Consider the following 22,597-nt stretch of genomic DNA (forward strand, 5'->3'; position numbering starts at 1 on the left):
CCCAGTACACAGTTATATAATGCTGAGCGGTTACATGTAGAAGATCCTGGCGGTGACAGAGACGACAAAAGGCAGTCATTGTGCGGCGTACCTGGAGGCCACACGTGTTATGGTCGGCCCTCTCAGTTTGGCTCTGCTGGCACACAGCGGCTAATTTCATTTATTAATTCAATTTTACTGGTTTAAAACTGGTCGCAGAGAGTCGTCTGTTGTGAACTTTAAGTCGCAGATAGAGAGTTAAATGGAAGAGGTGAACTTAATGCCCGTTCTTCCACTTGGTTTCAGACGCAGACATATATGGGAGTGGGAGCTTGGAGGGTTTGTCTCGTGACCACTTGGAGAGGATCCAAATCCAAATCCTAGGAAATAAATGAGACACTCCTTTACAAACTACAGGCTGTGGTATGCTTTGGCCTTTTAGCAGCTCAGGATGAACAAAGAGACACAAAAGCATCTTCAGTCGGTGTATGTGTGCTTTTAGAGAGACATAACGAGTCCAAGTCTTTGTACACCAGCTCTCACTGTGGTGCTGCCTGCATCTGGTCTGAAATATGTCCTGTTGCCTTCAAGAAAACAAAGGTTCCCATTTACTTTTGTGAACTGCTGCATTTGTCTCACAGTCTGCATGCTGAAGCGGTTTCTACTCACTTAAAAAACTTAAATGAAAACGTGTTAAGCCGGCTGATCTTTAGAGGTGTTAATAAATATATTTTTAACCGTGGACAGAGGCAGGCTAGATGTTTTCCCCTGCCGCTGGTCTTTATGCTAAGCTATGCTAAACACACAGACATGAGAGTGATATCCATCTTCTCACCTAACTCTCAAAAAGAAAGCAAATAAGTATTATTTCCCAAAATGTTGGACTACTCCTTTACACTTAATAGACAAGTTAAAGCTGCAGCAGTGTGGTCCCATTTCAAATTTTTACCGCCCTTCCTTACTTCTTAGTGAGTGTCCTCAGACACATTCACGGTATGTCACAATATTTAGTAACATTAGCCAAAATGCTAGTCGTAGCTAAAACTAGTGTGTTAATCTCAACAAGCATCGCCTCGGTCTCGTGTTGCTAAAACTATTTTCGCACCGTGCCAGTGTGTCAGTGCAAGAGAAATGTCAGGCTGAAGCCGTGGTTACTGAAAAATGGTTTAAAAACACTTGAAGAGCCGCACTTGACAGCTGTCCCTGTTTGCTGATGGTTGCCAAGTGTGTGACGGTGGTGATCAGGGCCGAGAGCAGGACCTTGGTTGTTCAATGAGTCTTCAGCACAGTGCTGCAAATACTGAAAACAGGGGGTGCTGATTGTGATAGTCACTGGACACATTTTAGAAATGGATAATATTATTGAGGTATTATTCAAATTCGAATCAGGCTGCAAAAGCAGCGAAAAATAAAGTAATAAGTCTAACCCATGGGCACGCTACCAATACCAGTAGAACAACATATTTTTAAACAAAGACGTTGCATAAACTATTCTATTTTTGTAATCTGAAGATAAGAAAATCATGGCCCTTAAATGTCTGGTCAGATTTGCATTTTGGTTTAGTTATTCTTTATTTTATAATTTTTTGCAAGGCACAATTAGATACGTCAGATACGCCAATGGATGCAAATGAACTTCCGCACCAGGTGACAAAGTTTCAACTGTAAGTGTCGCAGATCAGAAACGGAGGACAAACTTATTGTCGCCATCTGTGGGAAACCTGCGGCTCCACAATTCAACTTCTTTACTTTACACAGACAGAACAAAAGAGGTGAACAGTCAGTAAAACCAGAGGACGACGTTTCTGTTACTTGGTTCCAGCTATCAGGTGTACTTTAGCTGCCTTCCCGTTTCTCTCGACTCTGCGACTTCAGCGACAGGTACAAAGCAGCGATAACAGTTATTGTCGGTCACAAATTGACGCCGCTAAGGTAAGTGGGATCTGTTGAGGTAAGCCCCTTCTGCTTTTGGAGAGAGTATTGCTATTGGCTGTTAGAAAACACTTTGCGCAAGTAACCAAGGCGAAAATGTACCTCATGTTGGGTCTGAACACATCCTAGACTCTTTAGGCATCATATTTTATTAAGTTCTTGTACAGCGTGTTTCTTTTTTTAGCAATATTCAATCAAGTTATAAATATGATATATGATGATATATCATAACAAAGAGTCTCTCAGCTAATCATGATCATGCAGATTAACACAAGCACCACATTTACACCCTGCCTGTCCAAACTGAGGCTTGGTGCCACCCTGAAACGTGACTATTACTGTGCTTGGCTTCATAATGTACAGTATGTCTCCACAGGAACAGAATACAGTACAGAAGCACCCCGACAGCGAACAACACCGAGCAATGAAATCTGTTATCGGCGGCGTGTACCGGCTGTGTTTCTAATTCTGGACAGCAAACTGCCTCCTGACGCGACTGAGCGGGTTAAAAGCAGAGTTTGCGGCGGAGCGGCCCGGCGGTCGGGAGCAGCAGACTGCGATTGTACTGTGGAGGTGAGAAATGTGTGGAGCTGTGCGAATGTGAAGTCGACGTGTGAAACTGAAGCAGGGAGGTGCTGAAAAAGGCCGACCATGTGCCGGCTCAGTCACCGGGCCGCGGATAAATACAGTACGAACCAAAAAAGACAAACTAAAATAAGCTGTGGCAAGAAAGTCCATTCTGACCGTTGTTTTACACACATGGCAAACTCACTGTGCAATTACTCACCTAAACTATAACCTACATCAGAAATAAGCACAGGTGGAAGGAGTACTGAGATCTTGTGCTTAGATAAGTAATAATACATACTGCAGAAATACTTACATAGAAGAACAAAAGTATTAAAAGTACTAACAATGCAGAATCGTTTTAGCGCTGATGGTGGGGAAAATAATTAGTACTTTACATAAGTTATCTGTTGGGTAATTTAATTTAATCTATAATCATCATTTTTTAAATATATTTTGTACTATTAATCTGAGTTGGTGAAGCTATTTCAGTTGTTAAATACATGTAGTTTACTAAAAAGTAAAGTAGTTTCCTCTGAAATGTAGTTGGAGTAGAAGTGCAAAGTAAATACTGAAGTACAAGTACCTCAATATTGTACTCAAGAACAGTACTTGAGCAAATATAGTTGTTATGAAATGTTACTTTCGACCTGTAGAAATAATACTGCAGTAAAAACAAACGCTACTCTAAACATTCATTAAAGTCCTGAGAGAATCACAGCTTTTGAAAATATAAAGTGCACCAGTGTCACTGCTTCTTCTTCATGAAAAATTAAATACATCTGAATACTATACAACAGTTAGAGTCTGTTTCCAGACCTCTGGACCATCGTTCACATCGACAGTTCATTCATCAGTTTAGAGTAAAATCAAAATGAGAACTCGGTCCGACTTTCAGGATACTGACTGATGTTACAGTGCTGCATTTGCGATGTTACGCACCCTTATTTACAATTTTTCCGTCTTCGATGTCAGAGCTACAAATCTTCGGCACATTATCTCAAACTGTTTGGTGTCACGGCTCACCGGTTTCCTCCATCTTGCACTGACAACAGTTGCTTAATTTACGGAGAAGGCGACGGCGCAGCGGCAGATCAGAGTGGAGAACAAAGCGCGGCCTGTTGTGCACGTGCGCTGTGAACTTTGAATTCAAACAGATCATTACAGATAGAAGATTCAGTTTTTACGTCTGAACGGCTCTGAACACAGAGCGAAATAAGATCAGATGACACGATAAAGAATCATCCGACAACGTGAAAGAAACAGGAGTCAGGAAGCAAAAATGATTCATAGATCAAAAGTGGATCTTTGTTTTGTATTTGGAAAAACATTCAATGCATAAAGTGCCAATTAGCTTTGTCATAAAGTTACTGTGGGAATTTTGGTTAAAAATATAACCATTTTTCTGTGTCTGCTTTGGAAAATACAACACAGAGGGAGATTTAAATATATTAAACTGAAAAAAAAACTGTTTGGGATCTTGTTTTGCACCTTTTTTCCCATAATAATACAGTTCATAGTTGTCTAGAAACAGGAAAATGAGACGTTAGGCTTTCAAGGAACGTATTTCTGCCTTTTTTTTTTTAAACAATTCAAACAAACCTGATGTTGTTTGGGTATATTATCATTTACTGATGTCTGCAGGTCATCATCAGTGAGTCTGCGTGTGAGGATGGAGGTCAGGTGTGCTGCTGCGTGGTGGTGGCATGTAAATATTTACATATGCACAACCAGTGAACAAAGACTCACTCACACACTCATTTTAACATACAAATACAGGGAGGGCTCAGTGCTCCCTTCCCCTCCTGAATAATAAGCCCCGCCCTCTATGAGGCGGCAGGTCGGAGCCTCATAGGAACCAGAAGGAACCAGTAAGCGGTCTTCCATCAAACCGTCTAGTTTCTGTGTGGCTGCATTCCTGGTGTCACCACCTAACCACACCACAGCTGTATTTGCACAAGTGAAACGTGACGTGGTGTCTCGCTATGTACAGCACGACTACACCCAACTGCATACCACACATCGCCCGATTCACTTTGATTTGCAAGTGGACAGTGATCTACACTAGTCAGTCAAACAGAGACACTAACCTGTTAAAATCAGTCTATTTCTGGGTCAGTGGGGGGTCTAGGTGTATTATTATTACTACAAGATAGAGGATCTTAAAAAACCTCAACACAAATTATGTTTCTACTTTATTTTACTGGAAAGCTTCAGTTCTCTTCAAAGGCACCAGACCCCATTGACAAAAACAGTAATTTTATCTTCCAGAAGACAGGACTTTGCATCAGACACTTAAGAATAACAATCTGAGCTTTTAGCGAACATACTTTCACAGTTGAGTCTTATCTACTGAACCAAGTCCCAGACCTTTGGTGCCAAACCTAAACTGTGTAAAAAAAGGAGTTTAAAAATACCCGAGTTATCCTCTTAACTCAACCCTCTGAGGAGGAAATCATTCAGTCAATACATGCTGTCCTAAACATGTGATAATGGGTCACAGTATTAGGTATTTACAAGAGACAAAAGCCACGTGATGATGTTTTTTTTGGTTAAAACTTGTTGAAAATGCAAACTCTGCCCCATCTAATCAGTGCCAGCTGTTAAGAGCTAAAGGCAGCTTACGAACATGTTGTGTTTGGTGTAAACTATATGCAAATTATCCCTGAACATGAACAATGCAGGAATCAGAAGAAGAATCAGTGACGGACAGCAGCACTGACCTGCCCCGTGTGATTATGGTGATGAGCTACCTGTCTAGGCATGTAGCTCTCTCTCTCTCTCACACACACACACACACACACACAGAGGAGCAGGCATGGAAACAACAGCACTCAGACAGGGCAGGAAAATAACTGGCTCTAGTGTAGCAGCTCCAGTTGGTGCTGCACTACTTTCATGGTCATTTCTGGGCTCAAAAATTCATGAAGGTTCTCTGAGCTGAGGAGACAGGGAGCAGACAAACACACTGTCAGAGCGTGGTTGAAGGTAATGTCACCGCCAAGTATACACAAACTCATGTCGAGCAGCTAAAAGCACTTCTAACCAAAATAACTTCATTTCACATGAAAGTTAAGGCTCCAAATATGCAGAATATTTGACACACAACACCTGCGACCTGGCAACCACAAGGTCAGCTTCTCAAACCACCAAGGAGCCCCCTCAAATCTGCCATCAAGTCCCTAAAAAGGGTTCATTTCTGAATAAGAGTTTGTATTTTTCCAGGACTGTCTCTAGCTGGAATGGACTCCATGACCTATAGGCATCCTGCATTTGACAGAAGCATCTACATATATGCCAACTACTGTTAGCTTTCTGCCGTCCATCATTTGCATTCCTCTACTTTACTTTCTTTTCCACTTGTTGGAGCCAACAGGTCATTCAGCAGCAGCACCTTTTATGAGACACTCTCTGACCTGCTGCATGACTCACTGCCCTCTCAGTAAACTGCTTTTCTGTACACCGAAGAAAACCACAGAGAAAAAGGGGCTGTTTGCCAGAAACTACAGGCAAAAGCATTGTTTTTTTTGTTTTTTTTTTTAGGATGCACTCGTAAATTTTGAGATTTTCTTTCAGACTAATGGAAAGAAAACATTCAAAACACACGTTGGTGTTGATTTTACAACATTTTGTCTCTTTCCATCAGCAAATTTCTTTTCAAATTCTTATCTTTAAAGGCCAGTTTCTCAAAATTAGATTTTTCTCTCACTCTGAGCCACGAATCTCCACTTCAGCAGAACTTACGGACATCAAACTCTCCAGTTTTATTCCAATCTATATTCTTACAGTTTTTGCCATCCAGGATGGTAAAAATTGTTTTTATGGCTGTTGACTTGATGGATAAAAGATATCCAAAATTCCCTCTGTAAAAACCTTTGGCTTCAATATGTCAACAGAATAAAACCAATGCTAAGATTGTGTATGCAAATGAGCACATATATAATTTGATAATGCCTCTTTTGCATATTTTAACATCAAATTTGAGAAAACTTGTCTGGTGTCGGGCACCATGAATGAACTGGGCGATCAATAACAATTCTACCAAATCTCACACACACACACACACACACACTCCTGTACTCTTACCCTTGAGCAGTGGCAAAGGCGTGAGCTCTATGGGTTTGCCCTGAGAGCGGAACTGGGACGAACTCTGCGACCGCTTCTGCTTGGCCTTCCTGACAGACTTCCGTGAAAATCCGTCCACTTTGTCCACAGATGGAGATGTGGTGGCTGCCGAGGACATAGCCCTGCTGGGAGAAACACACGGAGGAGGAGGGGGGGGCGGTTAACATAATCACACCAGACGTGCGTTCAGGCGGCTCTCAGTTCACTGAGGGCAGAATGATTAAAACACAGGATATTGACAGTACACAACTCTAACTGGACTTCTGGAGGCAAATGTCAATGTTATGATATGTGTGATACATCTACCAAGAGATGGAGATATTTAAAATCAGCTGGTAGTCATAGAAGGATAAATACAAGCCTTCCTTTTATCCTTTGTTAATCCATTGAACTTCATTTCTATTAAAAGGACTTTTAAAGAAGTAAATGTATGGAGCCCCAATGTGTTCAATATTAAAATATAAATAAGACACGATGTACACATATAATCTATTAATAGACAAATAATCTGTGCAATTATTGTATTTGGGGATTATATTTCTGCTTTTTTATTTTGCTTTTTCAGCCGATTGCATGACCTTGTGTTGAGTTTTGATAATCTTTTTTAATTTATTTGACAATTTATCTGCTCATTTAAACATTACACTTCATTCATTATTGTGGTTATTCTACACCAGGGGGGTCAAACATACCCAGACCTGCCAGAGGGTCCAATCTGGGCCACGGGATGACTTAACAAAGTGTAAAAATTACAGAGAAGACAAATTTCAGGTCGTTCACATTTAATGAACTATCTTTTTACAAAACGTTATGAACATTTTCAGAATGTACTTGTACTTTTTTTTGAGTTTGACACCCCTGTTCTATACCGTCCCATTTATTTATTTAATTTTAAACCATTTGGGGCTCCATAAATCAAACAGATGATCAGTTTTTTTAATCACCAAAGATGCACATGATTTTAGCCGTAATCGTGCAGCTCCACAGCCAGGCGGTTTTTTTTTTGTTGTTTTTTTTTCATGGTGGTGAGCTCATAAGAAGCTAAAGAAATAAATAAACAAATGGAAACAAACAACATCCCCACTGACTTTTTTTTAAGCTCTGTGTCAGTTCATCTTCCGCCAGCATTTTGTCTCACAACAAACCTGTGCAGGCGCAGCAGAAAGCCTCATTTTCCCAGCATGGGAGACGACAGAGGCCTGAGCTGAGGCCTGCTTACAGCACACAAACACGCCGCCTTCCTACCTGCCAACGGACCGTCACACACAACACACACACACACACACACACACACCAAAAACACCAGCGTCTACCCACAACAATGGAACTGATTCTGCAGCTGCGAGGCGTCGCCACAGTGGGAGGAAGCTGAGGAAACGTCCGCCGCTGTGTGTTTGCTGCTGATTGCGTCTAAAAAACTTCTAACAGGCGGCGACGGCAGAGACGAGCCGCAGCAGAAGTCACACTTTTTCACTGCAAACCGCTGCTAAACTACTTCTCTGAACCACACCCATGAGAAATAAAAGCGGAGACTTCTTTTTCAGCTGTCAGACGGTACGAGGAAGCGGCTGATGATACTGTAGCTCAGCTGAGACACAAAGTCTTAACTGGAAAAGACCTGAAGCGTACCACAAAGAATGGAAAGTTGTTAACATGCTGATGTAGCGATTAGCATTTTAGCGTCAGATTTGATCAGTCCTGGTTCTGAAATGTAAACATTTGCTGCTTTTCTTGGTTTTGCAACACATTCAAATGAATATTTTGGGGTTTTTGGATGATTTGTCAGACAAACGAAGACATGTGATGAGGTCACCTTGGGTTCTGGGATGATGTGATGGACATTTTTTCAGCTATTTAATGGCTAACCAAGAAACTAATTGGCAGTATAATCAACAATAAGTAATTGTTAGATGCAGCCCTACATTATTCACTGGATTCCTCCAAATATAGTCAAATGTTTTCAATGCATGAACTTTCACCCAGACTATTTTAGGACTATTTTTATGTTGGCCAGTTGTTTGATGAAGCCTTGGTGGGATCCAAACGCTGGGTTTTTTCAGTCCAATAAAGGTTTGGGAACTTTGACCCAGTGTGATTACTTTCAAAACCTTGTTATGATCAGAAGTGTTAGATATGTGAGGTTTTTGATATGCTGATGACACAACATGAAAAGCAAGGGAGGGATGAATGTGTCATGGAAATCCATCAAATCAAAGTTTATGAGATTTTTGATGTTGGACTGAAAGTAAACAACCTAAAATTGGTATTAACACCAACCTTCAAAACCCATAAAACCCAACTCTGATCTATAGGCCGAATCGCATTTACAGTTCAACATTTTTAAGTGTTAATCTAATTATTTTGTTACTCTCTGTGCCATTATCTTTGCAATTTCGATGCCCAGACTTCTACACGAGTTAGGTTGTAAGCAACAATAAGTGGTGACAGTGGTGTCAGGAAGGATCCTGATCCAGTCCGCACTAACTCCGCTGGATGACATGAGGGCCTGAGAAGAGATGAGTCTGAACTCGTTACGTAATAAGACGTGACTGAGACGCTGCGGGCCGTACTCTGAGCTGGCTGCATCTCTAATGCTCTGTCAAAGTCACACGGGCAGTCATACAGTATGTCCACCAGGCCTCGTACATAACAGTGGACTGAGCGGACACTGGGACACACTCGGCCTTCAGTACAAACACACACACACACGTCATACCGATGCCTGAGGGTATGGACTGACAGTGGGAGCCTTCTACGAGCTATGTAAGGCCGCACAGCTGATCATCCATCATCATATAGAGTATCCTGCAGTTTTAACAGTGATTAATGACTGCAGAGTGGCGTCAGGCCCATCTGTGGTTAGAGACCGTCAGGGTGTTGATGCAACATGACTGTAGGAGGAGGAGGGGAATAATCAAGAATGACAACTGTGATTAGTAAGTCAACTTCCTAAACAGTTCAAAATTGTCTTGTGCTTGTCCAAAAACATCAGAATAAGACAATTTCCAAACTAATCAGGATCTAGAAAATGACCAAATCCTTGTTGTATTTTTTCCCAAGACCCATATGTGGACCCTACTCAGGGTTTCCCAAGGAAATTGGTTAGTGAAAGTGTTAGTGTCCTACTTTCCACACTTAAGTTTTCTTTTCTCCAGGCATTTAAGGATAACTGCAGTATTTATAAACCTGAGCCGTATATTTACATATTTTGGGTTCAATATGACTGGTTGGTACAAAATGACTGTTTGTGTCAATGGGGTCTGGTGGCTTTGAAGCAAAGTAAAGCTTTCCAGTATTTCACATGCAAAAAAAACTGAATTGAAACAATTTGTGCTGGGTAACATGTTTTTTAAGCTCTTCTATCCTAATCATCCTCATGTGACCCCTTGGATTCACAAACCACCATTGTATCACCAGACTTCATTGACAAAAACAGTCATTTTACTTTGCAGAACACAAGAGCTGCTGGTCTACAACTTTTAGCAAAGGTAATCTACTGGCCCAACTCTAAACCTTTTTGTATCTACCAGTAATTTTGTAAAAATATCAGTAACCTGAAATATGTCAAAAATAAATACCACGGTTGCCCTTTAAAATCTGCTGCCGATGAATGTTATCCTAACACACCTCTTCTCGTTAACAGAGTACTTACTAGATGGTTTAAACAACGGCCTCACTCAAACACACGGCCTTTGCAGTCACCTCCAGTCATTTCAACAAAGCTTAATAAGCCTAATACTACACGTTAGCAGAGCGCCTCCACTATAAAACACTGCAGGAACCCTTGCTATATAATCAAAACACACCTAGTGATTAGAAAATTGTCAAAAACGTTTCAATCAAACAATGCAGACATTCGCTGGTTTCGACTTCTTAAATGTGAAGATTTGGTGCTTTTTTTATGTTTTCTATGATTGTAAATTAACCGTCTTTGGTTGGAAAATACAACCCCTCAGTACACGTCACCACTGGTCCTTCACAATCATCTGATGTACTCATTCATTCATTCATTCATTAGTAACTAGTAATTAGATAAGCTAATCACCAGATTGATAGATAATGAAACAAAATGTTGGTTGAGGTCTTAAAAGCATAATTTAAGTCATAATTATGGTAGTTTACTTTCTTTTAATTTCCTACTACACCCTACTCATAAGATGACAATAGTCTCATCTGTCAGTGCTGCTCATTGTCTCCTCTTTCATAACTACACAGCTGTTAATGATCCGCGTGTATGAACGCCTTCTGTTGGCCATCAGTGTTCTCACCAGGGTGGGAAAATACCTCCAGCTGAACACTGATGCGTCTCAACGGTGGCGGTCGGCTCCAACACCTCCACCAGCCAGTCTGGCAGGTAACTCGCCATTAATCTGAAAGTCCTGCTGTGTGCTAAAATCGGTGTGGGGTGGTAAAAATAAAACGGTGGCTGGACACAAAGCAATGTTGGAGACTGTGCGGTGCCTGTAGGATAAAAATGAAGACTCCCTGCCCTGGTTGACAGTTCTGCTTTTCAAACTTTGAGACAGGACTATTCAAATGTCATACAAAGTGAGTCCCAGCAGCATCCTAAGCCTCAGTGTAAACACAACTAAAAAGTGCAAATTGACACCTCAACACCTGCTCTCCGTGTGCTGCTGAGCCCAGACAAAGCAGGTCAGCGCCTCTGAAAATCACCTTCACTCTGAGATTATCTCCGGCTAATGGCCTGTGGTGGAAGAGCTCTGACGTGCACACACTCTTTGACAATCAGGTTCTATTCCCATAAACGTTTTAAATCCACATTTCAGGGAGCTGTGATGATGTTGGGGAGCAGGAGCTGCCATCAGATATCCAAAATGTTTTTGTGACATAGAGCTGAGACAATTATTTAATCTGCAACTATATCAATAATCCATTAATCATTTTGGGTGACTGTGGGGGTTTGCTGCTTTTCTCTATTTGATATCATTGTAAACTGAACAATCTTTGGCTTTTGGACAGTTGATCACAGAAGAAGACATTTGAAGACGTCACCTTGAATTCTGAGAAATTATAATCTGCAATTTGCTCCATTTAGGGGTATTTTATAGTTTAAAGCGGAAAAGCCAAACAATTTCTGGTTCCAGCTACTTAAATGTGAGGATTTGCTGCTTTTCTCTGTTTTATATCATTATAAATCAATTATCTTTGAGTTTTGGGACGCTGATCAAAACAAAACAAACTGATGTAGACATTATAGACCAAACCAATAAACCGACAATCAGCAGATTAATCAATAATGAAAATAATCATTAGTTGCATCCCCATTGCAAACAGTTGTGTTTGGGTTTTGGACTGTTGGTCCGACATTAAGACATTTGAAGACGTCATCTTGAACTCTGAGAAATTATAAAGAGCGATTTTCTCTGTTTCTTGTATTTATAGATAAAGTAATGATTTAATAGATTGAACAGGAGAATGATCATCAGACTAAATGATAATGATAGCATCTGTTAGTGGCAGCTCTAGTGTCAAGTGAATTTGACTTAGCTTTTAAATAACCAAGCAGAATTTTAAATACTCTCCTCACACACACACATCCAAATACAACTTTCAGTCTCTGTCAGGGTGCCTTCCTACAGCCTCTCAGTTTCATTCAGTTTGATCAAACAGACTGCCTGCTGCATTTTCTGTGAGGTTGTACATCTCAATAAGCAGTGAGGAGAAAAGAAAAAATATTCATAGGCGTTAAGCGGCTCTCGGTTTCTTCCTGCTACATCGCCAACAGCATCAATGAATATTCAAAGAGCTGTCAGTGCTTTCATGCTTTCACCACCTGGTGAATGCCACCAGTGGAAAAACTACAATCACTCTCCCTTTTAGAAAAAAAAAATCTTAAAAATGTGCAGGGACGCCGGCTCCGCTTACCTGTGCAAAGGGGCACTGGAGTCCCCATGTACAACCATCAGTCCCTCCCTGTCCCTCCCGCTCCCTCTGACCAGCCGGCTAAAGGCGAGAAACACTCCAGTGCCGCCACAACACACGAGGGAGAGCAAGACTACGACGGCTGGTCAGGCGTATGGCACCCAGGCACCAAAGCCATTCCCCTCCCATGCCTCTTACATAAGAGACCAGATGACATCCGAACAGGCTCGGGGAGGGTGGGATTAAAGAACAAGGAGGAAGGAGAGGAGGGTGGGTGGAGGGGGGGCGCAGCGAACAACGGGGAGAGCAACAGAAAGGGAGGAAGAGGAGGGAGGGAGGGAGGGAGGAAAAGCAGGGGAGGAGGGAGGGAGCTGCTGTTTCGACAGGAAGTCAACAAATAGGCAACGGCAAGGCAGAGAGAAAGGAGCTGAACAAAACGCACACACACACACTTACTGTACGAGGACGGACACACACACACACACACACACACACACGGGAGATAAAACCGTGGTTGGCAGGCAGGAGGGAAGCTCAAGGATCTTGCCTGTGGTCCAAAGTTAAAATTCAGAGAAAAACCCAAAAGATTAAAAATAAAAAAATCACAGGATTTTTGGCTCAACTTTGGGCCGGAATAATAGTTGCTTTTAAAAATGGCTAAATTCAGCCTTTTAGTCCAGAAACTACAGCTCAACATTTCTGCTAGCACACAGTCTGGTATCATGATGGGTATCATCTTCTACCGCTGAGACATTTTGTCCTTAAATATTGATATTCGGCTGCAACTTATTTTACTTATCAATTAACCACTCATCAGTTCCCAGAGCCTGTGGCACAAATTAATGTCATATTTTGTCCAATCAACAGAGCTAAACCGAAAGATATTGAGTTTATTTGCAAAAGGGAGCAACAAAAGCATCGTTCATAATGACTTAACTAAAAGAAATGTTTTTAAAATAAAATTACGTTAAATCCTCTGGCCACTGGTTTTATCAGGGCAGCAACAAAAGATTCTTTATCATCAATTTCTCAGAAAATTGTTGCCAATTAATTCTCTATCAATTGATTCATCTATCACTCAAACAATCTAATGTAATTAAGTACTGTACACACACATATATTAAGCATGTGTGATCACTTCCTGAGGTTTGCATTTAGAGACGGGAGCTGCAAAGCATCGCACATGATGACTAAACACAGGAAACTAAAAGAAACGTCATTAAACTTACATTATTTTCCCAATTCACTGATTAATTGTTAGGTCTAAAATATAGAAATTAGAGTTAGAAATTGTGAAAAATGCCCGTCACAGTTTTCTAGAGCCTGAGATGATGTCTTCACGTTTGGTCGGAACAACAACTCAAAACCCCCTCAAAAATGTTTGCTGCTCTAAGACTAAAAACAATATTCACATTTGACGAGCTTGAAGCAGACAGTTTAAAGCATTTCTCCTTAAAAAAAATACTTTGACAATTATCAAAACTGTTGCCGAGTAATTTTATTGTCAATCGACTGTAAACTGTGCTCACAATCAGCAGGTTAATATTCAATATCTGCGTCCACATCCTGATGTTTTGCATTCGCAAAGACGAGCTACGAAGCATCATTCAAGACGAGCGCAGGAAACTAAAAGAAAAGTCCTGTGAGCAATGCACCGATTTAACAGCAAAAACTCCTGCAGCCATCACTGACTCCAGGAGCCACAACCAAGCAAATTATTTATGCAAAACAAAGAGGAGAGGTTGCTTTACATATCAGTTTCCTAGAGTTACTGATAAATGGATAAGTGGTCCCAGCACTAATTATAACAGTACGAGCCCCAGATCTACTCTTTCAAAGTCTCCTGTTGCCACTATTGACTGAATGCTGCAATCTGACAGCACGTCTAATTGGTGTGATTCATTCATGGGATAATTACGCTGCTCACACAGTCAAGAACAGATGAACTCAGCAACTTTCAAACACACAGGCACAGAGAGCAGGTAAGGAGGCGGCAGGTCATCGTAAACACATCAGACTTTGGATGTTAAGCCATCTCAGCTCTGGACCTGCCCTCAACGCGGTGTGACGTTCAAATACCTTGAAAATGAGCCTACGTGACAGCACCAAAACTAAGAGTACGCCTACACACACACACACAAAAAAAAACAAACAACACACATGCACATACCAGCACATATAATGCATGACTCCACACCTGGCCGCTGGCATGCAGCTGTCATTCACACATGACTGAAAGGACACAGGCCAGGTGGAAATAAAAAGAAAAAGTTGGAGCAAGAAGCTTGTTTTTCCATCCAGCCTCATCTCTCTCCATCTCTCACTCATCAGCATGTTTCTACCGCTCATCTGTGTCACTACGGTGTCATTAGTGGATAAACTGGTGGTGATCTCTCTCTTGGTGACTGGTTCTACACACAACTACACAAGATGTGTAAACAATGTTGGTCTATGCGAGAAAACACAACAGACAGGTGTGCATATTTGGAGTGAGGAGTTTGTCGGACACAGTATCTTAGTGCAAAGCCTGTCAAAGTTCATATCGGATTATCACCACACATTTGACAGTTGGCTTCACTTGACAGGAAAGCTCAACTTGTCTCAGACCAGATTCACGGGGCTTTTTTTTTTTTTTTTTTTTTTTTTTTTTCTCTTTCTCCCTCCCAACCCCATGAGGATTAAACATCAGCATTTACTTTTAAGCAAACCTGGCCATGACAGAGTGCTTTCCTGACATCAGGCACTAAGCCACCACCAAATATCATAATAAAGATTACATCCATTTACAGTGTAATTTGATGTTACATATTTACTGTTGTCTGCCAGAGCAGCAAAGTAGGCCATCAAATGCATAAGGTCAAAAATCAAGCCGTTTAAGAGAGCAGGCGTTAGCTTGGCCATGTTGGGCCTGGCAGCAGCAGCAAGCAGCATAATATTCAAAACTTGACAGCGCGATAACCTCACTAACGTTAGCTAGCTAGCTAGCAACGATAGCTCCCCGATTAACCGTTACAAAGCGTCTGAATTCAGCGCAAATACGGTTAGCTAGTTGTCTCCACAGAGTCCACAGAGCACTTAAATATTATTAGCAGTGAGACAGTGCAGCCTTTCGTCAAAGCTGTCAAGCTTTATTTCAGAAAACGGCATTTTTAAGTAGCTAGCTAACGTCAGTGCTACGGCTATCGCGGGTTAGCTCAAGTTGAACATGTAGCTTTAGCTCGTTAGCCGCCGCCAGCTAGCCAGCCAGCTAGCCAGCTAGCTAGCTAGCTTTCAGTGCATCTTGCAAAGGAAACACAAGAAGCTGACAGGAAAACATTGATTAGATCAGATCTAAATTCACATGTGTGCTAATAAAACAACGTTACCTGGGCGGACTTGGGCGATCACCCATCATCCCAGATGTAAATACAGGGGCAGTGCTAATGCAGCTACCGTTAGCTAGCGCTCAAAGACTGACAGACCGACTGGGCTGGGAAACACACACCGTCCCGAGTCCCGACCCGAGCCCCGACAAGCTGCAGCCGACCGAGTGGCTGTTAGCCCTCCAGTCGTAGTACTTTACCTTGATCCTTTGCGGTTCGCAACGGAGACGGCGGCGAGGAGTTATCCTATGTTTGGAAATCTACCGGGCTAACTGTTAGGCTACCTCCAGCTCGGTGCACACAGCCTTTTCCCAAGCAGCGGCGGAACAGCAGGAAAATCTGGCCTGAAACAGCCAAACCCACGAGTACCTTTTTTCCTTCCAACGGAATAATCCTCAAACTCCCATTAATAACTAAATACGGCTGTATAAAACGATTAAATTAACGCAATTACATTCCTGTTACTGATTCAGCTGCTCGTCTTCCCCAAACCCCCTGGATTTTTGGTATTTTCCTCAGCTCGTTTATGATTCGGGGCTGTTTCTTTTCACCCTATTGTCAACACTGCTGGGTTGAGACCATGGCACACATAACAGAGGCGCACCCTAGTATGCTTGACGGGTTAAGATCGACGTACGACGGCGATTGGCTGCCCGGAGCGCTGGCGAGCGTTCTGATTGGCCGGGAGGCGGTGTCAATCACAGCAGGGGGAAATGAGACTCTGAATCCGTCGGTTCGGTGGAGGAGAAGGGACAAGGAAAGAGATCGGGGCAGAAAGCAAAGTGCCGTGTGTGTGTGTGTGTGTGTGTGTGTGTGTGTGTGTGTGTGTGTGTGTGTGCAGAGTCTCACAGCGTGCAGGAATGAGGCTAAACCTGACCGAGGCCCAGCCCTGCGCTCCAGCACTTTTTTTTTATTTATATATTTAATTTATTTTTTTTATTTTGTATTTTTTCAGCCGCACTTTGACGGCCCACCGGGTCCAGCTTCACTGCGCCGAGGAAAAGTGGATTTTCCTGCAGATTAGAGAGGGATAGGAAGAGAGTTACATAACTATATTACACTGTATGGGTCTGCTATGAATAAAGCTAATGCTAGTGCACGTCCATGGGCGTGCATATGTGGGGGGGGGGGGGGGGCTTAGAATAAGATGTTTTTGAAAATAATTTTGTCCATAAATACAAATATATAAAGTACTGTAATGCTCATTATGGAGGCATTATTTTATATTATTTTATTTTGTATTAATTGAAATATTTTGCACATGCAAACAACACGGCTGATTACATCTTTGTGTTACATGTAAAAGGTGCATATAAGGGAAAAAAATCATAAATTAATACAAGAAAAACAAATAAAGTAAATCATATTGTTCTATTAAGCAGGAAAGCTGCTCTGCATTCTTGCTTTTCATGACTCTTTTGTAAAGAAAATGAATATAAATATATACATTAACGCTAACCCTGGGTTTAACTGTCATATGTTATATTATATTATTACGCATTTGGATTATTATTAGAAAAAAAAAGCTTTACTTGTTCACATACAAGGAATCTGACTGTTTTAATATTGTTCTCAATGTTTTTAAACAGAATAGACACACAGCAAGAGCTGAACAGGTAAAGGTAAACATTTAACTACTATACACATATATAAATACATATGTATATAAAGTATATATGTATAAAAACTAGAATTACATTTTTAAAGTCAAAGATGCTGTAATAAATATTGAATAAATAATGTAACTGGTTGCTTTATATACATGTGGTAACTGGATATGACAGTATAGTACAGTATGTTTAATATATACAACGTGCTTGTATCTATATTTGACAATTATATGTGAAAAATAGTTTAAACCCACAAATATAATTCAGACTTTGGAGGTCAGTGGATATTCAGTCGCAGGTTAGTTGCACTGTGGCTCCTTATTGTTTTAACACATTAACTTTTCTAATATTACAATATTACTATTGTTGGTTTAGCAATGTAAAACTGTGACAGTCCATCATATTACATATTCTATTAAAATCATATTTATCTAATATTAATGTGCAAAGTAATGAGCACCTGTAGATGCCGGATATAAAGTAAAAAGCACAATATTTCTTTGAGGAATGGTGTGAAATAATAGTCAATAATATTCAGGTCAGAATTGTTCTTAACTTAAAAAACAACTAAATTTATTATTAGTGTAATAAAATAAAATCCAGTTTTTAACATTATGGATCCTGGTGGCTGCACCGAGACCTGATCCACACTAAAAACCTTCTATGATTCATTTTGAACATTTTAATCTAATTTTAATTGGCACAACTGGATGAAAGTGTTCTGCAGCAGAAAGGCATCATGTAAATACTAATATATTCACTCCATGACTAATATCTTAGTCAGACTTCACCTTTTCTTTAATTATCTTTACATCAACTCACTTACCTCACTCTATTTAGGGTTTATTTATTTGTTCATATTATTATTTGTTTTATTTATATTATATTTTCTGGTGTCAGCCCAATTTATAATTATTAAAGGGGCAATAATGCATATTTATGTGCATATAAAACAAATGAAAATGTTGAATCTAACCTGAAGGAGCACAAATTGTGGCCTTTTTATTCCAGTGTACATATGTTTTTTATGCATACATTCATATTTAGCACATATTCATATGAATATGTGTGGTGATTTCTCCAAAAATGTAAATGTCATATTTGCCATAAAGGTATCAATAAAAAACACTTACCTGCCTTGAAATAGCTGAAGAACTCAACCTGATTCACACCAATATTAAAAATGTTTTGTAAACTGTTTTATTTGCTTGTACGAGATGTAAAACACTGGATATTTGCTTTAAAAACTGCGGTTTCTGTTAATCTGGATTTAATAATTTAACAACAATAATATGTAAATATGTGATTTGTTTTATTATAACGAGAGCTTTGAATAAAATAAAGAACACACTGGATCACCACTGAGAAAGTTACTGAGAATCTTTAATGTCTCTGACGTGAGTGAGATTTTCAGTGGCTGCAGGATTTCTCTTGATTCACACACACACACACACACACACACACACGCTGACACACACGCTGACACACACACACACACACACGCTGACACACACTCGCTCTGCCAATTATGTCGACAACAGTCGAACGAATCACTTTAAAATAAGAAATCTTACAAAAACAAAACGTCACCACAGACGATAAACACTTTAAATCTTAATTTAGAAACTAAAATGTCAGAGAAACCTCGGCTGTGACCCAGTTTCATACCAAGATTCACAGTATTTTGATTCTTTTTCAAGCTTTTTTAAAGAAATCAATGTTCGTCACTGTTTTGTATCGACAGGAAAATACGCAAAACTTGTACCGACGGTCGTCGATCAAGCCGCCAGCGGCAATTTAACTTCACAAAGAGAAAACTAGACATTTTTTCCAAATATTGACCCATTTCTTCTCTTCTGCCCTGAGTAGTTCCTCTGTTCCCTTTGTGTGCTGCAATGAAGGGAAAAAATCCATCAACAACTTACTCCAAAAAAAATCAAAGGAATTTAGTCTGACGTCTTAAGTATACATAAGTTTTGTCACTTTTCTAGTGTGAACAGATCCTTACTCAATAACTCAAAACCTGCTGAGAGGTGGTATGTAGATTAGAGCTGGGTTGGTTCTTCACGTGGACTTTTCACCTTCTATTAAAGGGCAACTTCAGCATTTTTAAACCTGGGGCTACAAAGTAATCCATGATCACAGTAGGTCCACTAAAAGAGCTTGTTTGATCCACTGACAGGCTCAGAGTGTTATTCTAAGTGTGTGACAACATCATGGAAAGGATCCCTACAGAGAGAGACCTGGAAGATCCTTTTGGTTTAACCACAAACAGCCGTTATATCGCTCTCTGCACACACACCAGACTACATTCACTAAAACAGGGATTTTAGCTCACAGAACACAGGAGTTGCTGGTCTACTGCTGCCTTGATCGGTTAGTTTGTTTGTGTTATTATGTGACTTTGCTGTTTTAAAGGGTTAGTTTGGATCCAACACAATATTTGTGTAACGCACAATAACACAAACTTACTTACTGATCAAGGCAGCATTAGACCAGCAACTCTCATGTCCTGTGAGCTAAAATCACTGTTTTTGTCAGTGGAGTCTGGTGTATGCGCAGAGAGGTGCAGTTGCTCCAAAGAATTAGTGAATCTACTGGACCAGTTCCAACACTTTTTGTACCTCACAGTCATTTTAAACCTAAAATATTTAAATATGGGGCCCAGGTTTAAAAATATCGAAATTAACCTTAAAATATTGTGACTACAAATGATAGTGGATTCACTTTGGTACCACGAAATTTGTGCTTTAAGATACTCTGCATTTTATTTCTGTAAGATTTCCTCTTCTAACACAGAACAAGTCTTCAGAATCTCATATTATACTGTTTAACATTGAACTTCTGCAGGTTTTCTTCCTCTGCAGCACTTCGATCACGTTGCAGCCATGCAGCCCGCTGAGGTGATCTACTGGACCAATTCCAACACTTTTAGCACCTCACAGTCATTTAGACACCAGGATGTGAACAAACAGAGCCCAGGTTTAAAAATATAGGCATGTGGATCCTGGATATCTTCTGAACCTGCACATCCAATCACAACACGGGCAGAATCAAGGCAACAGGGGCGCTTATTAATATCAGGAGCAAAGGTCGGTGGATCAGATGTCACGATCGCGTTAGCACCACATCAGGTTCCTGTTTCTGTCACGTGTGTGAACTCTCTGATGTGGGTAATAAATAAATATTCGTCAGAGCAGCTACAGACTTTACGCCGCCTTCTTTTCTCTCTGGTAGGCGTGTTTTTTGTGCGGCCGGGATTTCAGACTCAAAGCTGATTGGCTCTTCATTGACTCCCTTTTCCCCGCTGCGAGGTCCTCCCCTCCTGGTTTCCATAGCAACAGCTGAGCATCCTCCCCCCCGGTGACCAGAGCCTCCCCCGCCGCGTCCCACAGGAAGCAGCGCACCGTGGAGGCGTGGCCGCCCTCGAGACTCCTCAGCAGGCGAAGCCCGCCGTGGTCGCACTCCATCAGGTGGATGTCTCCGCTGCTCTTCCCTCCGACCACCAGCAGCTTCTGCGCCTCCTCCAGCCACCTCCCCCCCACCAGGTAGTCCGTGCCCCCGCCGTCCGCCAGCAGAGGCACGTCGCGAGCGTCAGAGGTGCTGAAGATGGTCAGCGGCTTCTCCGTGTCCAGCTGGCCCAGATCCCACAGGTGCAGCCCCTCGTCGTGGCTCAGGCACAGCAGCTGGGTGTAGTCGGCGCCGGACCAGCAGACCGAGCCGGCCGACGAGTCGCTGTTACAGGTGGCGAGCAGCGCCTCCTCCTCCGCCCCCCGGCTCAGGTCAAAAACATTAACGAGGCCGTCTGTGGAGCCGGACGCCATGCGGTCTTTGTCTCGAGGGTGGAAGCTCACCTGTGTGACGTCATCACTGTGCGACTCGGAGTACACCCCGAGGAGCCCGCCTCCCGGCTTCCTGGCGTCCCAGAAAACCAGGAAGCTGTCCTCTTTGTTCACCTGCTCCGTGCCGGCACACAGGAGAGTGTCGCTGCAGTTCAGGTCGAAGCTACAGAAGCTGTGAGACGGGTCGCTTTTAAAGACCTGCGCCGCTTCTGAGCCCGGGCGGCGGACGTCCCATCCCCGAACCGTGCCATCAGCAGAACCAGAGTACAGGAAGTCAGGGGAGGTGTGGGAGAAAACGACCCCACAGAGCGGCTTGCTGTGGCCGCGGTACTCTCCCACCAGCTTCAGAGTGTCCTTGGCGTGAAGGTGGACGGTGAAGTTGGAGCAGGACACGGCCAGCAGACCGCTCGGCTGCAGGGCGACGTCCAGCAGGTAGGTGGGCTCCTCTGGGACAGACCGCCGAGCGATGGACAGACCCTTGAGCTTCTCCTCCAAACCCTCCATGGCAGCTCAACCAAACTGAACACAGAGAGAGAAATCACCAATTTAAAGCTGCATTTCAGAAGAAGCTTCCTCTTAAATTAGGTGCCATCAAACTTTCTAAAAACACACATTATACAAAATGATGTACAAAATAACAGCAACTGGTTAAAACTTTGTCTCCTCTTATTTGGCAAGACTCCATTCAAAATACTCATCCTTTAATGTATTCTTGCTTATTGGCTATGGTTAGTAGCACGTTAGGACATAACTTTTGATGTTTTAGTAATCACTAGAAACCATGTTACAATTCGGCATGTACTCAATTCAACAATAGAAGCTAATTAAAGTGATATTCAGCATTATTTAGCTCGTCCTTCCCACCATCTTCTCCCACCTCAATTTATTGTAATTTGCTAATTTATCAAAATAACGTAAGTGTGGAGGATGTAACTTATGCCGCATCACGGACAGTAATACGTACTAATTCATGAAGAATATACGTTGTATTCACTGTCATATTTATGTTAGATATTAAACCTTAAAACAAAAATATACACATTTTTGAATGGAGTTTGGCGGTGGCTTCTCCACCTTTAAGAGATTCACACAAATTAGAGATTCAATCTGTCTGTGTGCTCGTGTGTTTTGTGCTGTTATTGATATGTAATGTGTGGTTAGTAATATGTTATGTGTTGTTACCTGGTTGCTCGAAAATTCCACAAATAACGTAGAAAACCGTAAAAGTTGTCGACTACTTGGCGGACACAAGTGCCGCCATTTTGGACAAAACACTCCGGAAGTGTTAAGAACTATC

General features: G+C 41.6%; 2 protein-coding genes across 5 annotated transcripts in view; both read right to left on the bottom strand.

Moving 5' to 3' along the window:
* Window positions 1-16,420, bottom strand: part of ppp2r5eb (protein phosphatase 2, regulatory subunit B', epsilon isoform b) — a 51,975-nt gene extending 35,555 nt beyond the window's left edge. Inside the window, exons 1-2 of one of the 4 annotated variants that reach the window (XM_070843047.1) lie at window positions 16,049-16,420; window positions 6,565-6,725 (exon numbers count right to left, since the gene is read on the bottom strand). In XM_070843047.1, the coding sequence (XP_070699148.1) occupies window positions 6,565-6,721 (157 nt within the window). In that variant the 5' untranslated portion in view covers window positions 6,722-6,725; window positions 16,049-16,420. Of the gene's footprint in view, window positions 1-6,564; window positions 6,729-15,851 lie in introns of all 4 variants that reach the window. The other 3 variants (XM_070843046.1, XM_070843045.1, XM_070843044.1) reach the window with 3 other exon arrangements.
* Window positions 16,421-20,579: 4,159 nt separating this feature from the next.
* Window positions 20,580-22,597, bottom strand: wdr89 (WD repeat domain 89). The gene is made up of 2 exons (XM_070842927.1): window positions 22,483-22,597; window positions 20,580-21,819 (listed from the first exon to the last, which is right to left on the bottom strand). Exon 2 carries the CDS (start codon window positions 21,802-21,804, stop codon window positions 20,668-20,670), a length of 1,137 nt encoding a protein of 378 aa, XP_070699028.1. The 5' UTR covers window positions 21,805-21,819; window positions 22,483-22,597; the 3' UTR covers window positions 20,580-20,667.

The sequence above is a fragment of the Pempheris klunzingeri genome, chromosome 13 (assembly GCF_042242105.1).
Source record: "Pempheris klunzingeri isolate RE-2024b chromosome 13, fPemKlu1.hap1, whole genome shotgun sequence".
Classification (NCBI taxonomy): domain Eukaryota; kingdom Metazoa; phylum Chordata; class Actinopteri; order Acropomatiformes; family Pempheridae; genus Pempheris; species Pempheris klunzingeri.

What these genes read in the sequence shown, in the direction of transcription:
- wdr89 (XM_070842927.1), bottom strand. Translation starts at nt 21,804, where the DNA reads ATGGAGGGTTTGGAGGAGAAGCTCAAGGGTCTGTCCATCGCTCGGCGG.